At 37.9% G+C, this 15,250-nt stretch overlaps 1 protein-coding gene and 1 long non-coding RNA gene across 2 annotated transcripts; both read right to left on the bottom strand.

The window, feature by feature from the left end:
• Window positions 1–5,454: 5,454 nt before the first annotated feature.
• tp53rk (TP53 regulating kinase) lies at window positions 5,455–7,931 on the bottom strand. The gene is made up of 2 exons (XM_067431197.1): window positions 7,642–7,931; window positions 5,455–6,287 (listed from the first exon to the last, which is right to left on the bottom strand). Exons 1-2 carry the CDS (start codon window positions 7,868–7,870, stop codon window positions 5,815–5,817), a joined length of 702 nt encoding a protein of 233 aa, XP_067287298.1. The 5' UTR covers window positions 7,871–7,931; the 3' UTR covers window positions 5,455–5,814.
• Window positions 7,932–10,136: 2,205 nt separating this feature from the next.
• Window positions 10,137–13,864, bottom strand: LOC137058147 (uncharacterized). The gene is made up of 3 exons (XR_010900604.1): window positions 12,737–13,864; window positions 12,006–12,165; window positions 10,137–11,836 (listed from the first exon to the last, which is right to left on the bottom strand). It is a non-coding gene; the product is annotated as an uncharacterized lncRNA (long non-coding RNA).
• Between the last annotated feature and the right edge of the window lie 1,386 nt (window positions 13,865–15,250).

The raw sequence follows: 15,250 nt of genomic DNA, 5'->3' as shown, positions 1-15,250 counted from the left end.
CATTGAACTTTGAGCTACATAATTTTACAGGTATTATTTATGCTCCAACAGCAACATTACACACTAACTAAAGTTTGAAAGATGGGATCGCGAAGAATGGGACCTTTAAAGGAACGCTTCACTTTTTTGAAAATAGGCTTATTTTCCAAGTCGCTTGGAGTTAAACAGTTGAGTTTTAACGTTTTTGAATCCCTTCAGTCGATCACTATCTGGCGGTAGCACTTTTAGCTACCGCCAGATAGTGGTATACATCAGTATAGTATAGTGGTATACTTAGCATACATCATTGAATCGGATTCCAGGGCTATTCAAATCTTACCCTGGAGGGCCAATGCACTGCAGAGTTTAGCTCCAACCCTGATCAAACACACTCACCTGTGATTTTCTAATGATCCTGAAGACATTGGGTGCGTCTCAATCAGCTCCCTAGTTCACTGGTCAGGGCACTGATCAGGGAGTCAGCCCATTGACTTACAGTATGTCCTGATCAGTGACCTGACTAGTGAACTAGGGAGTTGATTGAGATGCAGGGATTGATTAGCATGTTCAGGTGTGTTTAATCAGGGTTAGAGCTAAACTCTGCACCACATTGGCCCTCCAGGGTAAGATTTGAATAGCCCTGGATTAGACCATTAGCATCGTGCTCAAAAATGACCAAAGACTTTCAATATTTTTCCTATTAATAACTTCACACTTCTGTACATACATTGTGTATTAAGACCAACGGAAAATAAAAAGTTGCGTAGGGACTATTTTCTCTTTCCTGCGTAATAAACACAAAACTTTGCTGCCCAATGGTCCACAAACAGAAATGCACTGCCCGAGCCCAGATCAAAGTTGAAGTCGAGAGGGGATCTTGCGTTCGCAGTCATTGGACCTAGGCTATGAAATCTCCCATTATCATTGAGGTCCCTATCCTCCGTACATGAATTTAAATTTAACTTAAAGCGCTCCTATAATGCCCCTTTTTATGTAATGTAAAATGTAAAATAAGTATCTAATGTCCCCAGAGTGTGTATGTGAAATTTTAGCTCAAAATACCCCGCAGATGATTTTTTATGGCATGTTAAAATTGTCACTTGCAAAAACATGTCATTATTGTGCCCCTTTAAATGCAAATTAGCTGCGGCTCCCCGCCCCCTTTCAGGAAAAGGGCGGAGCTTCAAGAGCTCGTGTTAGCAGCTCCCAATACCTCATGCTGACACACACTGAAAATGTTCAGCCTTTTATGCTCAAACTGGAGTCGGACAATGATGAAGACATTCAAGAAGAAGTGACAACCTGTAAAATGAGACAGGACGTTTCTGAATGGTTAGCTGATGAATTTATAATGATCATTAAGTCATGGATTAGCATATTCTGTCATGATAATCTATAAACCGCTGGTGTGGGAACTTGTGCTGTCACATTAACAAAATTATGACTGATACAATACCAGACTAAAATACCTCGATACCAGTGCCGGCTACTGGTCTGTCAGAGAGGGGAAGCTCATTTTCGGCCAATTGTCTTATTTATTTAAAAGTAAATTCTGCCCTACGTTCCTTTTCAAGAAAATGGTCTTTTACCCTGTGAATGAATGAACGATCTAAAAAAATATTAAACTCTGTAAAACTGAAACAAGGAATGTGGTGTATAATTGTGTGAAATGTATGATGAAAATGAAGCAATTTCGCCAAGCAAATATCAAAGAAATAGGTTGCAGCAGTTTTTATTTCGACTGAACTTGAGAAATTCGCGATGGGACTGAGCGCGAATACCTTCAGTGATGGACGGAGGGATCCCATTGCCTTCTACGGCGTTAAGTGATGTCAACCTAGGGGCACTCACTTCCTGATGGCTGAGCGAACTGCGCCGGCTCAGACTGAGCTTGAGGACGTAGATGTGACGTGAGCCTCCTGTCTGACAGCTGTGAGTCTTCTAGTAGTTGTGGAAAGTGAAATCTGAATCACGTTGTTTAAATATTTTCTCCCGTTGCTTTTGGCTCACTATGGGCTTCTCCCCATTCTTCTCCCTTGACTTTATCAGACTTTATGTCTCCACGTCCCCCCGACTGCCTCATAGACAGTAAAAGATTGCCTGCGAGCGTCTCCTCAGGTCTATACGGTAATTTCTCAACTGTGCGACAGAGTCGCGTTGGTTATGACGCAATAGTAAGCCTATTTTTACAAAAACAGCTTCTACGGGGCGATAGTGTAAGATACAAGGTAACGGAGCTTTTTATGCATTGTCGTGTTTCTTTAGAAATAAACAATAGACAAATGGAGTCTTTAAATGCCTCAGATGGGAAGTTATTCACTGTCAAAGTGACTCAAAAATGAATGGGAGTCAATGGGATGCTAACAGCAGGTGATGGCTTGGTTAGCAATGGCAGCCCCTAGGGGTGGAACGCTTTCCGAGCGCTAGATTACCCCCTTGGTGATTCCTTATAGTACAGAATCGCTGTCAGTCAAAAGGAGATGCAGACCCTCCAATCATCACGCAGAAGCTCGGAGTCCGGGCCAGCCCACTCCCCATTCACTCCCAGAGACGCTGAGCGTCCGTGGGCGGGACATAATCGCAGCGTTTATCCAATGACCGTCTAGTTTCGAAGCGCTGAAAAAAACCGTTCAAAGCAGCCCCATTGAAGTCAATGGACGCTGGGCTTCAATAGGGAAATGCACTGTGACGGTGCGGGAATGTATGAGAAGGAAATCGAGTCAGCTGACCTGCTATATGTAACTGATTCTGAACGAACTCGTCTTTGAGATGAACGTTTTCTAACGCATTTTTAGTCAATACAATGTTAATATAATAGTACATATTTGACCATTAATTTTGTGACATTATAAGGGAAGCCGAGCTTCCCTTGCAGTCTTAAAGAAGTCGCCACTGCTCGATACCGATACTAAATTGATACCACGGCCAAAAAAAACAGTAAAAGTAATTGAATAATATGACAACAGAACTTATTATTCATTGTTTTATCTATTTTTTTTTTTACCAAAAACTCACTTGGCCAACATGTTCCTGGCCTGGTTTTTGACCATTATGAACATCCTCACAGAGATCATTCTCAGTCATGTTAACATTCACTACGCTGAACCGTTTGGGATGACCAAAGTCTTGTTTCATGATACGAGTGATTCAATATTTTTTAAATGTAATTTTATAATTACAATATAGATATTAAATAGTATCTTTGCTTTTAAAAATAAGCAAAAAATGTTAATTACAAACAATATAACAAAAACAGTGCTTTATTTTTATTAGTCTATTTAACAGTAACAAGTCGAGAAAGAAATGTAATAATCAAATATATTTTCAACTCATCTTAATGTTTTTTTATTTCTCTTCATTTTAGACTTCTCTCTTGTACAGCCCAGTGCTCAACTATTGTTGTTTATTTGTGTTGAATGAATGAACGAACGAATGAAAAAATGAATGAACAAATGAATGCAAGCAGATTGAGTTAAGGACCAATCAGCCGCACCATCGAGAGCTCTGTGACAGAACTTTGAGATTGACACTATTCGTTAAATCCGTTGACTTTCGCAATCTGTGTTGCATTATATGCCAACAGTGACCGTTCAGAAACGGGAAAAAAGCACTTCTTGTGTTTTCTGCCCTAAGTTTGCATGCCTGTAACTCAAAAAGTATCAAAGCTATCTTCATATCATTTTAGATTCTGGTTCTCAACAAACACATGGCATCTTAACTTTAAAGGCCCTATATGGTTCAGTCCCAGAGATATGGAGATGTGAGTAAAATGGTCAATTGTACACATTTTCAGTGGTCAAAAACCAAATGTGGGTTACTTTGCACTCTTTTGCACAGCTGATGATTTGAACGGCATATAATGCAACAAAGATTGCTAAAGTCAACAGATTTCACCAATAGATCTGCCTATCTCTGTGTGAAAATAAAATGCTGCTGCCATCTTTCTAGTCGTTTTTACACCTCTGTGATTTGGCTCCAAATCTCAGATGAAAATTGTAATTTCTGAACCTCCTCTACAAAACAGAGATTATTCAGTATATATTCATCTGTGACATTTAATATTTGGGCTTTCATCATGTTGGTCTTTCTACAGAAGGAATATGAACAAAATCCCCAATATGAGCCAGGGAACCTCAGGTTGAGTCGATACCGAATGACCTTCTCTATTTTATCATTCTGCGGGCGGCGGAAACAAGCTCATACTGCCATCAGTAGCGATGACCATGTATTTGATATTTCTTCAATGTCCGCTTACTGCTTAAGATTTATATTTAAAAAAAGAAATAAATAAAGTTATCATGGTCCTTTTTGTACAATTTTTTTTATTTACTCTGAAAGTTTTATTTCTGTTGGTCAGGCTAAATGGACTGCTCTTTTTATTGTATTTTTTTATTTATTGCATGTTTTTTTCTTTTCTTTTGTACAGAAACTACTATATTTTTTATATATGAGTGCAAATATGTTTTGGATATAAATAAGGCGTTTTTTGTACAACCAGAAAAAATCTTGTACTATATATACAATATATTAGTATTAACATTAGTAAGAGTGTATTTACAATGATATGTTGCATGTGTGCATATATATATATATATATATATAGATAGATTTTGAGATTAATTAAATAAAAAAATCAGTTATCTTGAACTGTTTACTTCTCATTATGAACAAACATTTGGAGACTGAATTTTGAAGTTAGATTTCTTTATTTGCACGTTTTTGTCACAGCTAAAGAGTTTCTATTACAAATGGTATATTATCAATTTAAAATCAGTCCCTTTAACCAGTTCTGGGACCATTTTTGGGTTATAAATGTATTTTTTAAAAGTGTATATCTCAGGCCCTGTGTGCTCTAGTACCCTGCAGACAGTTTTGGCCGTTTCCACCAGAAGGGACTTAATAGGACATTGCACATTCTCCCATTCCTAAGTAATCAGAGTGCTTGTCTTATTACATACACACACACACACACACACACACACATATATATCATGGGTGTCGGAACCATTGTGTGTGAATGGGACAAGACCCACCCCCTTTTTACGACCAATGTCAGACACTTTATTTTCACTTTTCTAATATTTTCTCCATTTATATTGAAAATCAATGCCTTTCCGAACGGATATGTGATGGGGAAAGGGAGTAGAGCAAGTGTGGCAAAAGGCGGATTCGAACCTCAGATTGATTTGCATCAAAACTTGATGTAATGTGTCTTACCCCTACACGATAGCCACGTTTAATAACTAATTAATTATTAATCAATAATAATTAATTAATGTTATTTTGTCTGGTCCAATCAATCGTTTAGTTAACGGCGGTATATTTGTATTTAATGTAAATGGCATCTAACATTCCTCCAGTAAAAACTAATTCTGAGAGAGCATTACCCCCCCCCCCCCCCCCCCACCACTTTCTTTTTGCTTCCAACTCCCATTATATATAAAAATCTTTGTTTCAACACACGGCACAAAAATGAAATGTGAATCCAGTTTTTTATTGGTTACACTTGCAGGTTGTGAGGAAAGCTGAACCTGTTGAGGAGCAGATTTACATGTTTACTAGCTTCACATGTTTTTATAGAGCTCAAAATATTCAGCTGTCATTTTTTGGTCACCATTATTGTATTATATTTACCTAAAACACAGTACAGTAAGAAAAGTAAGAACAATATTTGACCAACATTCATTATCAACAGAGGCTTTCCATGTCTTTTATGAATTGAATTGATACCATTAATTGCATTATATTTGTGTACTTCTCTTTATGAGTGTTACATTTTCAAGCATGTAAAAGAAAAATCCCTGTGTGGCACCAAAATATATTGTGTAGTGCGCTTTATCCGACCATAGATCTCTTCCGCCCTCTCAACCGAACCTCGTCCAGCTTCTTGATGACCGCAGAGGACTTTTTAGACGAAGCCGTGTAACTTTTCAGAAGTCTCTCAAACAAAGCCTCTGTTTTGGGGTGAGTGCTGAGAAAAGCCTTCTCCAACACATACAGGTCAACTCCTTTATCTTCCGCTAGAGCAGAAATGTAACTCAAGCCAAAGTCGATCAGAACCAGGTGAATATGTTGGTCGTCGGCCCCGGGGATCAGGAGAATGTTGGAGGTCGTGAGATCCCCGTGGATGACGTCTTCGTCGTGCATCTGAGCCAGAACTTCACCAATTTTGTCCACTAGAGCCTGGAGGTGCTGTGGGTTTTGTTCTGATGCAATGTGGTCTCTCACGGACACGGAGTGGATAATATCCTCCAGGAAAATGCAATGAGTGGTGTAGTCGACGAAATACACAACAGGCGCGTTGATACCTGGGACGAAGGAAACCAACGAGTTGATCAGAGTAGATGCAATTATTGTCTGTCGCATCTTATGGTGCTTAAATATGCACAATGTGAATATAATCAAGATTACTGGACCTGTGCCTTGGCTCTTAAAGTGACGGCAGCCTAATAAACCTGCAGCTGTCAATACGCTTGTTAAGTCCTGATGTAAGGAACTCGTTTAACTTGAGAATGCCATCGACGGCTGTTTATAAGCGCTATTTATTCATATTTAACATCAAATATTTTAAAAAGTTAAAGATTAAAATACAGTCTACACAACAGTGTCTATGCTTATAGCGTCACAGACATTAATATTTTAACGATTTAAAAAAGATAGGCCACTGTGTGGCCATCTGGAATTTTGGTATGGAGATAAAGGTTATGATTATAATTTTTTTTTTTGTAGTATTACACCACATTGTGTATGTATATTATCCACATTTGTTGTTTTCTTGTGGTATGGGATAGAGCTTTTGGACCCGGAAGCGCTGCCACGTGACATCAGACTTAACAACCAGATAGCCTGGTTTCCATCCAAGGATTGTTTTGCAAAAAAAGGTTTAGCGCATGAAACGTTTACTGATATCGCTGATGGAAATGCCAATTATCGATCACTTTTTGCAAATATTGACCATTTTTTTCCATTTAACTTTAGTGTATAAATTCGATACTTTAAATGTCATAATAATTGTGATGTTTTTTGTTCCTCTTTATTATTTACTAGCTTTTATGTTTTGAAGCTATATTAGTTTATATATTTAAAATTCTTACCATGCAACTGTTTTAATAACATTTTTAATATGTAATTATTTTAAAAAGTACTTAAATTACATATGTAATGAAATAAAAAAATATTTGAAGTTTTATGAATAAAATAAATAATTTAAAAAAGATCAAGAATTGTTTTAGAATCGGATCTTGACGTGCCTAAAGATTCCTGCCCCTATCATACATTGGTTTGTTGATTGTCTTTGTTGAGTAATACAGAAGATAAAAAGCTTAAAAAAGAAATAAATTACTATATTGGTAATAAATAAACAATCGCAATTCGATTATTTTCCAAAATCGTTCAGCCTTACTGACAACAACGTCATTGTTGATATCAAGAATTAACATTTTAACTCATGAAAACTGAATTGTTGATATCAATAATTCATATCCTGATTCCTGGGAATGAATGAAGGTTAAAGCGGCTTGCCATATAGACGATGTGAATATGCGCGTGCTCTGCTCCCGCGGCATTGACAGCTGTTGACCGAAACGGGAAGGCGCGTCCCCGTCGCGAGCGTCCTAAACGCTCCCGTAGGCTGTGATTATGGGATGTATTGCACTGACTGACCTGCTCTGCGGCAGCGCAGTATGGAGCGCACCTCCTGCGTCGTTCTGCGGCGCGTCAGTTTCTCATCGACTTCAGGGTGGCGATATAATTTAGTGAATCTCTCTTTAATAATCACGGACCGGCCCAGAAACGTTCCTCGATAAACACGCGCTTCTGCGCCTTGTTTAATCAGCTGTGCCTCTTTTAAATACGCCGGGACACTCGCTTTCAGTGAGTCCGACTGAGCCATAACTAACTCTGACAGACTGACATGCGCTCGCTCTGCTTGGACTTCTTCTACTTCTATTGTTTGTATTGGCTGTTGGCAAACAACTTTCGGTTGCATTACCGCCACCCACTGATCTGGAGTCTGGACTAATGCTCTATAAACACCCAAAATTACCTTTTTTTGGTCCAAAGTGTCAAAGTTAAGTAAATTATAAAAATAAAAAAAAACATTTCAAAAACTGTTGTGATTCAGAAAGTGCTGTTATATATGGACATACAGAGCATTCAGAATTGTCAGCCAAACCAGAAAAAGCTCATATGGCGTGACTGTCCCAATCACATTTCACAAATTTAGATTCTGAATAAAAGCAAGAAAATGCTTTTATATTGAAATGATAAAGAATCATTTCATCATATTATACCCCTTTTAATTTAATACACAATAACAATCATGTCACACCACATGACAATTTTTGTCACTAAGACAGTTAGCTAGGCTAGTGAATAAGTGTAAATTTCCAGACAAAATCTACAAGACCATATATATATATATATATATATATATATATATATATATATATATATATATATATATATATATATATATATATATATATAAGAGTTGGTAGAATATAACCCAATAAGTTCCATGACTTACAGTTGAGATTTTTTTTTAAACTTTTTTTTCAGCCAAATATGTCAACCACCCATATACACTGCTCAAAAAAATGAAAGTAACACTTTAAAAACACATCAGATCTCAATGGGGAAAAATATCATGCTGGATAGCTATCCACCTTTTTCCGGGGGGCGCTACTGTAAAAAAGAACGTGGGTACAACTTCCGGTGAGGCAGCGGAAGTAGTTTGCCAATGTTATTTTGTGTGCTAGTTAGTGACGAGGCTACGTTTTTGTGTAATAATTCGGATAATTGTTTTAATATGTAAAGTCGCAAACCTTTAAGAGAGATGTCGTTGCGAAGCTCAGGGACAACATGTGCTGTTCGCGGGTGTACAAATAACCGGACTAAACTAATTCAGTGGCGTAAACGTGAGTGTTTTGAACATAAGCCAAAAACTAAGTCAGAGTGTTCCTGCCAACGATGGTACAGTTTCCATCGTCTCCCAATAGACGACGAACCAAAAAGAATATGGTTGAACTTAAACTTAAAAAACCACCCAAACATATGTTTGTGTGTTCGTTTCACTTCGTTGACAAGAAGCCAACACAGGATAACCCGTACCCAACGCTTTTTCTGGGTTACGAGAAGCCACCGGAGAAGAGACGCTGACCCAGGGCTCGACATGCTAATTTTATTTAATTAAATGTTCTGGATACCACTGCTAACTGAAAGTGCAAGTTAAAAATGTTTTGATAATTACTGTCTTTGTGTATTTATTTCTTCAGAATATCCGTGGACTAAAACTGATTGTATAGTGTAAACCAGGGCTATTCACATCTTAGGCTTTCATTGTGTTGTTGGCAAGGCTTCAAATTTTAAATGTGTACTTTTTTTTTACCAGATTGTGCCACAAGGGTTAAAAGTGAAAGTTTCTGTGAAGCAATGCAGAACATGAATGAATGACACACACTAAACATTTCAATTTAGTACATTTATTAGTTAATTAATAATATCGCAATACAATAAACAAACACAGTGCACTTAATTGTCCTTACTTTACTGACCTTCCAAAAAAGTGCTGCTGCATGACTACAAGAGCGTCCTGGCCCTGCAATACATGAACAACCCGCTGTCTGTAAAGCCCCTTTCACACTGCACATCAGACCAGATTACCGAATTCGACCCGGGTCGGGGACCTAGTAATATTGCGGTATTCGACCCGGGACGAGCGCTGTGTGAACAAAAGCCGAAACTAATGCCGCAACGTGTACGTAGTTATCGTGCGACTCCTAGAGCTTGTTTTTTCAGTAATACAACCCTGCAGTGCCAGAAGAGCTCGTCAGTGTTTTAAACGCAGAGAGTGTTCGTATACAAAAGAAACTACAATTAAACAAGCAGAAATGTGCGCAAACCGGACACAAGTCGAGACCACGGAGCTCCTTACTATCCGTGCTGAAGCTGAGATCGCTCGCCGTTATACGTCACATCAGGATGTCACGTGTCAACTCGACCCGGGACCGTTATGGGTTGTGTATGAAAGCGCACATATTACGGTATTTCGCTGGCAGTGTGAATGGACCAAATCTAGCGGCCCGGGAACAAATGCCGGGTCGCATTATCCGTGTATCCGGAATCGCACACTGTAAAAAATTTCCCTGTAAAATAACAGTAAAGAGCTGGCAGCAGAGACGCCAGCAGTATACCGTTATTTTTACAGTATTCATATGTAAAATGATTTTACGGTAGTAGTCTGTAAACTAGAAAAACGGTATATTTCTGTATTTTTATAATTTACAGTAAAGAGCTGGCAGCAGAGACGCCAGCAGTATACCGTTATTTTTACAGTATTCATATGTAAAATGATTTTACGGTAGTAGTCTGTAAACTAGAAAAACGGTATATTTCTGTATTTTTATAATTTACAGTAAAGAGCTGGCAGCAGAGACGCCAGCAGTATACCGTTATTTTTACGGTATTCATATGTAAAATGACTTTACAGTAGTAGTCTGTAAACCAGAAATGCTGTATATGTCTGTAGTCACACTGTTAAATGATTTCACAGTCTAATACAGTAAACTGTGAGAATTAAAGTAACAACCTAAACAATATATTTTCAATATATAAATATATATTATAATTTTCAAATAATCACAGAAATATGTTGCATTTTTTAAAGAAGTTTTTTATTTTTTACTGTATTAGAAACACAATAAATTTAGCAGTTTCCTAAAATATCAGTCTTCGTTGCAATCAATATTAATTGCAATTAACTTCAGTATTCTCAGGGCTATAGGCAATTGCTTAAGATATGCATTATTGTGAATATTATGGAAAATAAGCAATAACTTCAAAATCAAATACCTTTATTCCAAAGAGCAATGTCAATTTTAGCATGAACACAAAAAATGAAAAAAAATAACATAAAACAAAATCCTGTTGGGCATTTCTACGAGATTTCTAGTAGCAAAAAGAGCCTAGTAGTATCTGTTTTAGACTATGGCAATAAACTTGAAGAGTTAGTTCACCCAGCCCATGATTTACTAACCTTCAAGTCAGTATATATGACATTCTTCTTTTAGATTCTTCTTTTTATTTCAAAATGCTTACACTACGTCTGACGTGCGTAACTGGTGTGCAATGTCAGACGTAGCGCAAGCGTTTTGAACTGCGAGAGGCGCTACACTTTTTTCATAAGCTGAATAAGAACGGTGATTAGCCTGAAGCTAGATAATTTACTTTATAAAATTTTAAATATGGATATTTTTCTGTCCGCAATAATTCACTTCAGAAGGCCCTTTTTAATCTGCCGGAGCCGTGTGGAGCAGTTATATGATGTATATGTGCACTTTTATGGACTTAAAAAAACAGAACAACAATGCCGTTATAAAGCTTGGAAGAGCTAGGACATTTATTAATATAACTCTGACTGTATTCGTCTGAAAGAATAATGTCATATACACATAGGATGACTTGAGGGTAGGAAATCATGGGCTAATTTTCATTGTTGTGTGAACTAACCCTTTAAATTGCTCAGAGACTGCCCCTAACCCTTACCAAACATGAAGGGAAAAACCTAGTTAATTAAAACCTAGTTTAATTTAACACATAAGTTTGAAGACCTACAAAGTACAGTACAACATTTTGAGAGTAGGCATCAATAATATGCATCAATTAAAACATTTTAGGGTTTATTTCATTTCAGGTTACTTTTTAAATTGTCCTGTGAGGTAGGCTTGTATTTTTACCGCTTAAAGTAGTCATTTGAGGTAGCTTGTGTATTTACATCTTAGTTTATATGGATCCAGGAGAGATGTCCATCACTTTGGTAGCCGCTGTTCCTCTCTGCAGTATTATTCCAGTGTTGTCACTGTCAAACAACAACAAACAATCATAATAATAAATAAACTGTAAAATCACGAACGTACAGTATACACTCCAAGCTAATGCTTACAAAAGTTAATAATACCAGTTCTCTTGTGGTTTAATGTGGTAATGCCAGACTGTCAAAACAAAGAGAGCGAGATTAAAGAGCTCACCGATTTATATCAAAGTTCCATTGAAAGTCAAGGAGATTCTTCAGTAGCATGGCGACGTGTCTCAAAAGACTTCTTCTGGACGATCATACCGTTCTTCTTGGAGACAACCTTGCCCCTTTTGGCCTTTGTCCCTTTCTCTGGATTTATACCAACAAAGCACCTGAAATCAAAATAGTCTAAGATCAGAGTGTTGCAACAACATGCTTTCAGTTAAATGCAATGAATTGTTTTGTTTTTTGTCTTTCTTCATTGCACAAATAGAGTGGACTTGAATGACATATAAAAGTGACATCAAATTAAATTATTTTAAAGTCAAGTCAACTTTATTTCTATAGCGCTTTTTACGATGCAGATTATTTCAAAGCAGTTACACAGTGTTAAACATGAAAATAATGCAACAGAATTTTGTTCGGCTGAAAAAAAGTGATGTCATCAGCTCCTTTCAAATATCATATAGCGACAATGTGGGCAGATCAGTAATTTAGTTTATTATAGTTAATTTAGTTTAGTAATTACATTTATTTGGATATTTAGTTAAAAAAATTATATACATACATATATATTTTTAATTATTACAATTTAGTATATAAAGCCTGTATAGTCAAGCAAAATACCATGTGTGTGGCTTGAAATGTACAGTACTAATACCATTTTATGCGGAAAAAAATACAAACAAATTAATTTAATTGTATATATCCATATAATGATGACAAGTAATGAAGAGTTTTTACCTCTAAATGAATTCCAGAGTGCAGGGTCCCTCATCTTGAAACTGAAGGTTGAATGTAGTTGCAAATACAGCAGCAAGCCCCATTGCAAATGTTGGTGTGATGCCCTAAGAGATTACACGGTCCTCAGAGATGATTATCCAACCTTTAACTGGGACTTGCCCAGTTGCACCTGAAACTTCAAGTCAAAGCATACATATTACCTTGTGTAAATGATATAGAATGTGTCTATCGATGAATCTAAATGAAATATACTAGGCAGTATCAGACTAGGACTTGCAGGAAGACTAAATTGTCTCAATGTCAGCTGAAGTAGCAGACACCTGTAGGGAACAAATACATTATTCTTACCATGGTAAGATTTTTAAGAAGAAAAATTATAAAAGGTCAATAATTAGTAAACACTAGGTGAGAGCAACCTACAGGCAAATGAGGTAGGCTAAGTACCTACAGTCAAACTGCTAAATAGATTTGGCAATCAAAAAATTATGGGTAGCAATTTTATTTTTTACAGGTATTGGGGGAGTTCTACTGCAAATGTTACCAAATTTAAACAAAAAAACACCCAAAAGTAATATTGTTTTGGCTATTCAAATCTGAGCCTCACTGTTAAATGAAATGTTCAAATACCAAGCAAGATAAGCTCCTGAGCATCAGTTTGATATCAAAAATTATTTGCGAAATGAAAAAAATTTCAATTACCGTTTATTTTGTAGATGCAAGACCCGATAGAGGTTGATGAAGAACACTCGATGATATCCAGCACGTCCTCTAAACTGTGTGTCCTCTTCTGGAAAATCTCCTATCCAAATAATGTTTCCTGAAGTCTCCCCAGGAGTTAATGGCAAATTATTTCTAGGTTTCATTAAAGAAAATTGTCCAAAAGCAGTAGCCTCGATTTGTTGTATCAAACTTCTGAACGTACAACAAACTCCACAGTCAACACTCAGTTTCCAAAAAATACTGTCGTGTACTGTAATTTAAAACATTAGCATACTGTTTAGGGCCTCTTTCCTGTTCCTCCAAATTAAGCAGCCCACAATGCATTGCTAACTACAGTATTAAACTGTTTAACAAGAAAACGGCATTTTAGTGTTGAAAATTGGCTGTAAATTTACAGCAATTGCTTACAGTGCAGTGTGAAAGGGGCTCATGTTACTTCACCTGTCACCGATGCTAGCACCCAGGCCTTATGATGGGATACGTGAAGGCTCTGGCTCGGCTCAACGTCCGCTTTTAGATAAACTAGGTTGTTTCCAACATCCTTAAATAACACCCGACCGACTTTATCACTATGCAGATACTGATACGCCTCTGAGCTTTTCAAATTGCTCATTGCCTTACCATCACAGGCTACTGAATCAAGAAAATAGCTAAAAATACTAACGTTACCGTACGTGATACGAGGCAACTTTTTTATGTCATCTTCCCAACCAACTACAGCGGAGGGTAAAGGTACTGTTGTTTCACCATTTTTAAGTTCGTTGAGGTTGTGTTCCCACATAGTTAGCACGTTTGGATAGCTTGAATGACTGTCAGTTGTTAAATGTCAATGTCGTCCCGCTTGTTTATTTCGAACCGGAAGACGCGCCCACTTTTGACGCAAGGGTTCATGGGGCGTAGGAAACTTGTGGATACTTATATGGACTCGGTAATGTGTTATGAAAGAAAGGATGCCACATCGTTTGATGGAAATGAAAATGATCAACCTACAGAGGACTGAATTCAAAGACACCATGAAAATCAAAGTGGAAAAATTATTTAGCAGGCTGGTCAATTTTGCTAAATTGTCACCGGGCACTGTCATGCACAAGGAGAACCCAGGACCCACTGCACCAATGTAGGGGATGGCAATGGGTCCAAGGATTTCATCCCGAAACCTAATGGCAGTCAGGGTGCCATTGTCTAGCCTGTAGAGGTCTGTGCGTCCCTCCATGGATATGCCTCCCCAGACCATCACAAACCCACCACCAAACAGGTCATGCTGAAAGATGTTACAGGCAGCATAATGTTCTCCACGGCTTCTCCAAAACCTTCTCGTCTGTCACGTGCTCAGCCTGAACCTTCTCTCATTTGTAAAAAGCACAGGGCACCAGTGGCGGACCTGCCAATTCTGGTGTTCAATGGCAAATGCCAATTGAGCTCCACGGTGCCAGGCAGTGAGCACAGGGCCCACTAGAGGACGTCAGGCCCTCAAGCCACCCTCATGAAGTCTGTTTCTGATTGTTTGGTAAGAGACATTCACACCAGTGGCCTGCTGGAGGTCATTTTGTAGGGCTCTGGCAGTACTCATCATGTTCCTCCTCACACAAAGGAGCAGATATCAGTCCTGCTGATGGTCTAAGGGCCTTCTACAGCCCTGTCCAGCTCTACTAGAGTAACTGTCTGTCTCCTGCAATCTCCTCCATGCTCTTGAGGCTGTGCTGGGAGACACAGCAAAACTTCTAACCTCTGTAGGGTCCAGGTATCGCCTCATGCTATCAGTAGTGACATTGACCCTAGCCAAATGCAAGACTG

Source organism: Pseudorasbora parva, chromosome 22 (genome assembly GCF_024679245.1).
Source record: "Pseudorasbora parva isolate DD20220531a chromosome 22, ASM2467924v1, whole genome shotgun sequence".
In the NCBI taxonomy this organism is placed as follows: domain Eukaryota; kingdom Metazoa; phylum Chordata; class Actinopteri; order Cypriniformes; family Gobionidae; genus Pseudorasbora; species Pseudorasbora parva.
The sequence above is the reverse complement of the archived record's forward strand: the minus strand, read 5'-3'. Positions and strand labels throughout refer to the sequence as shown.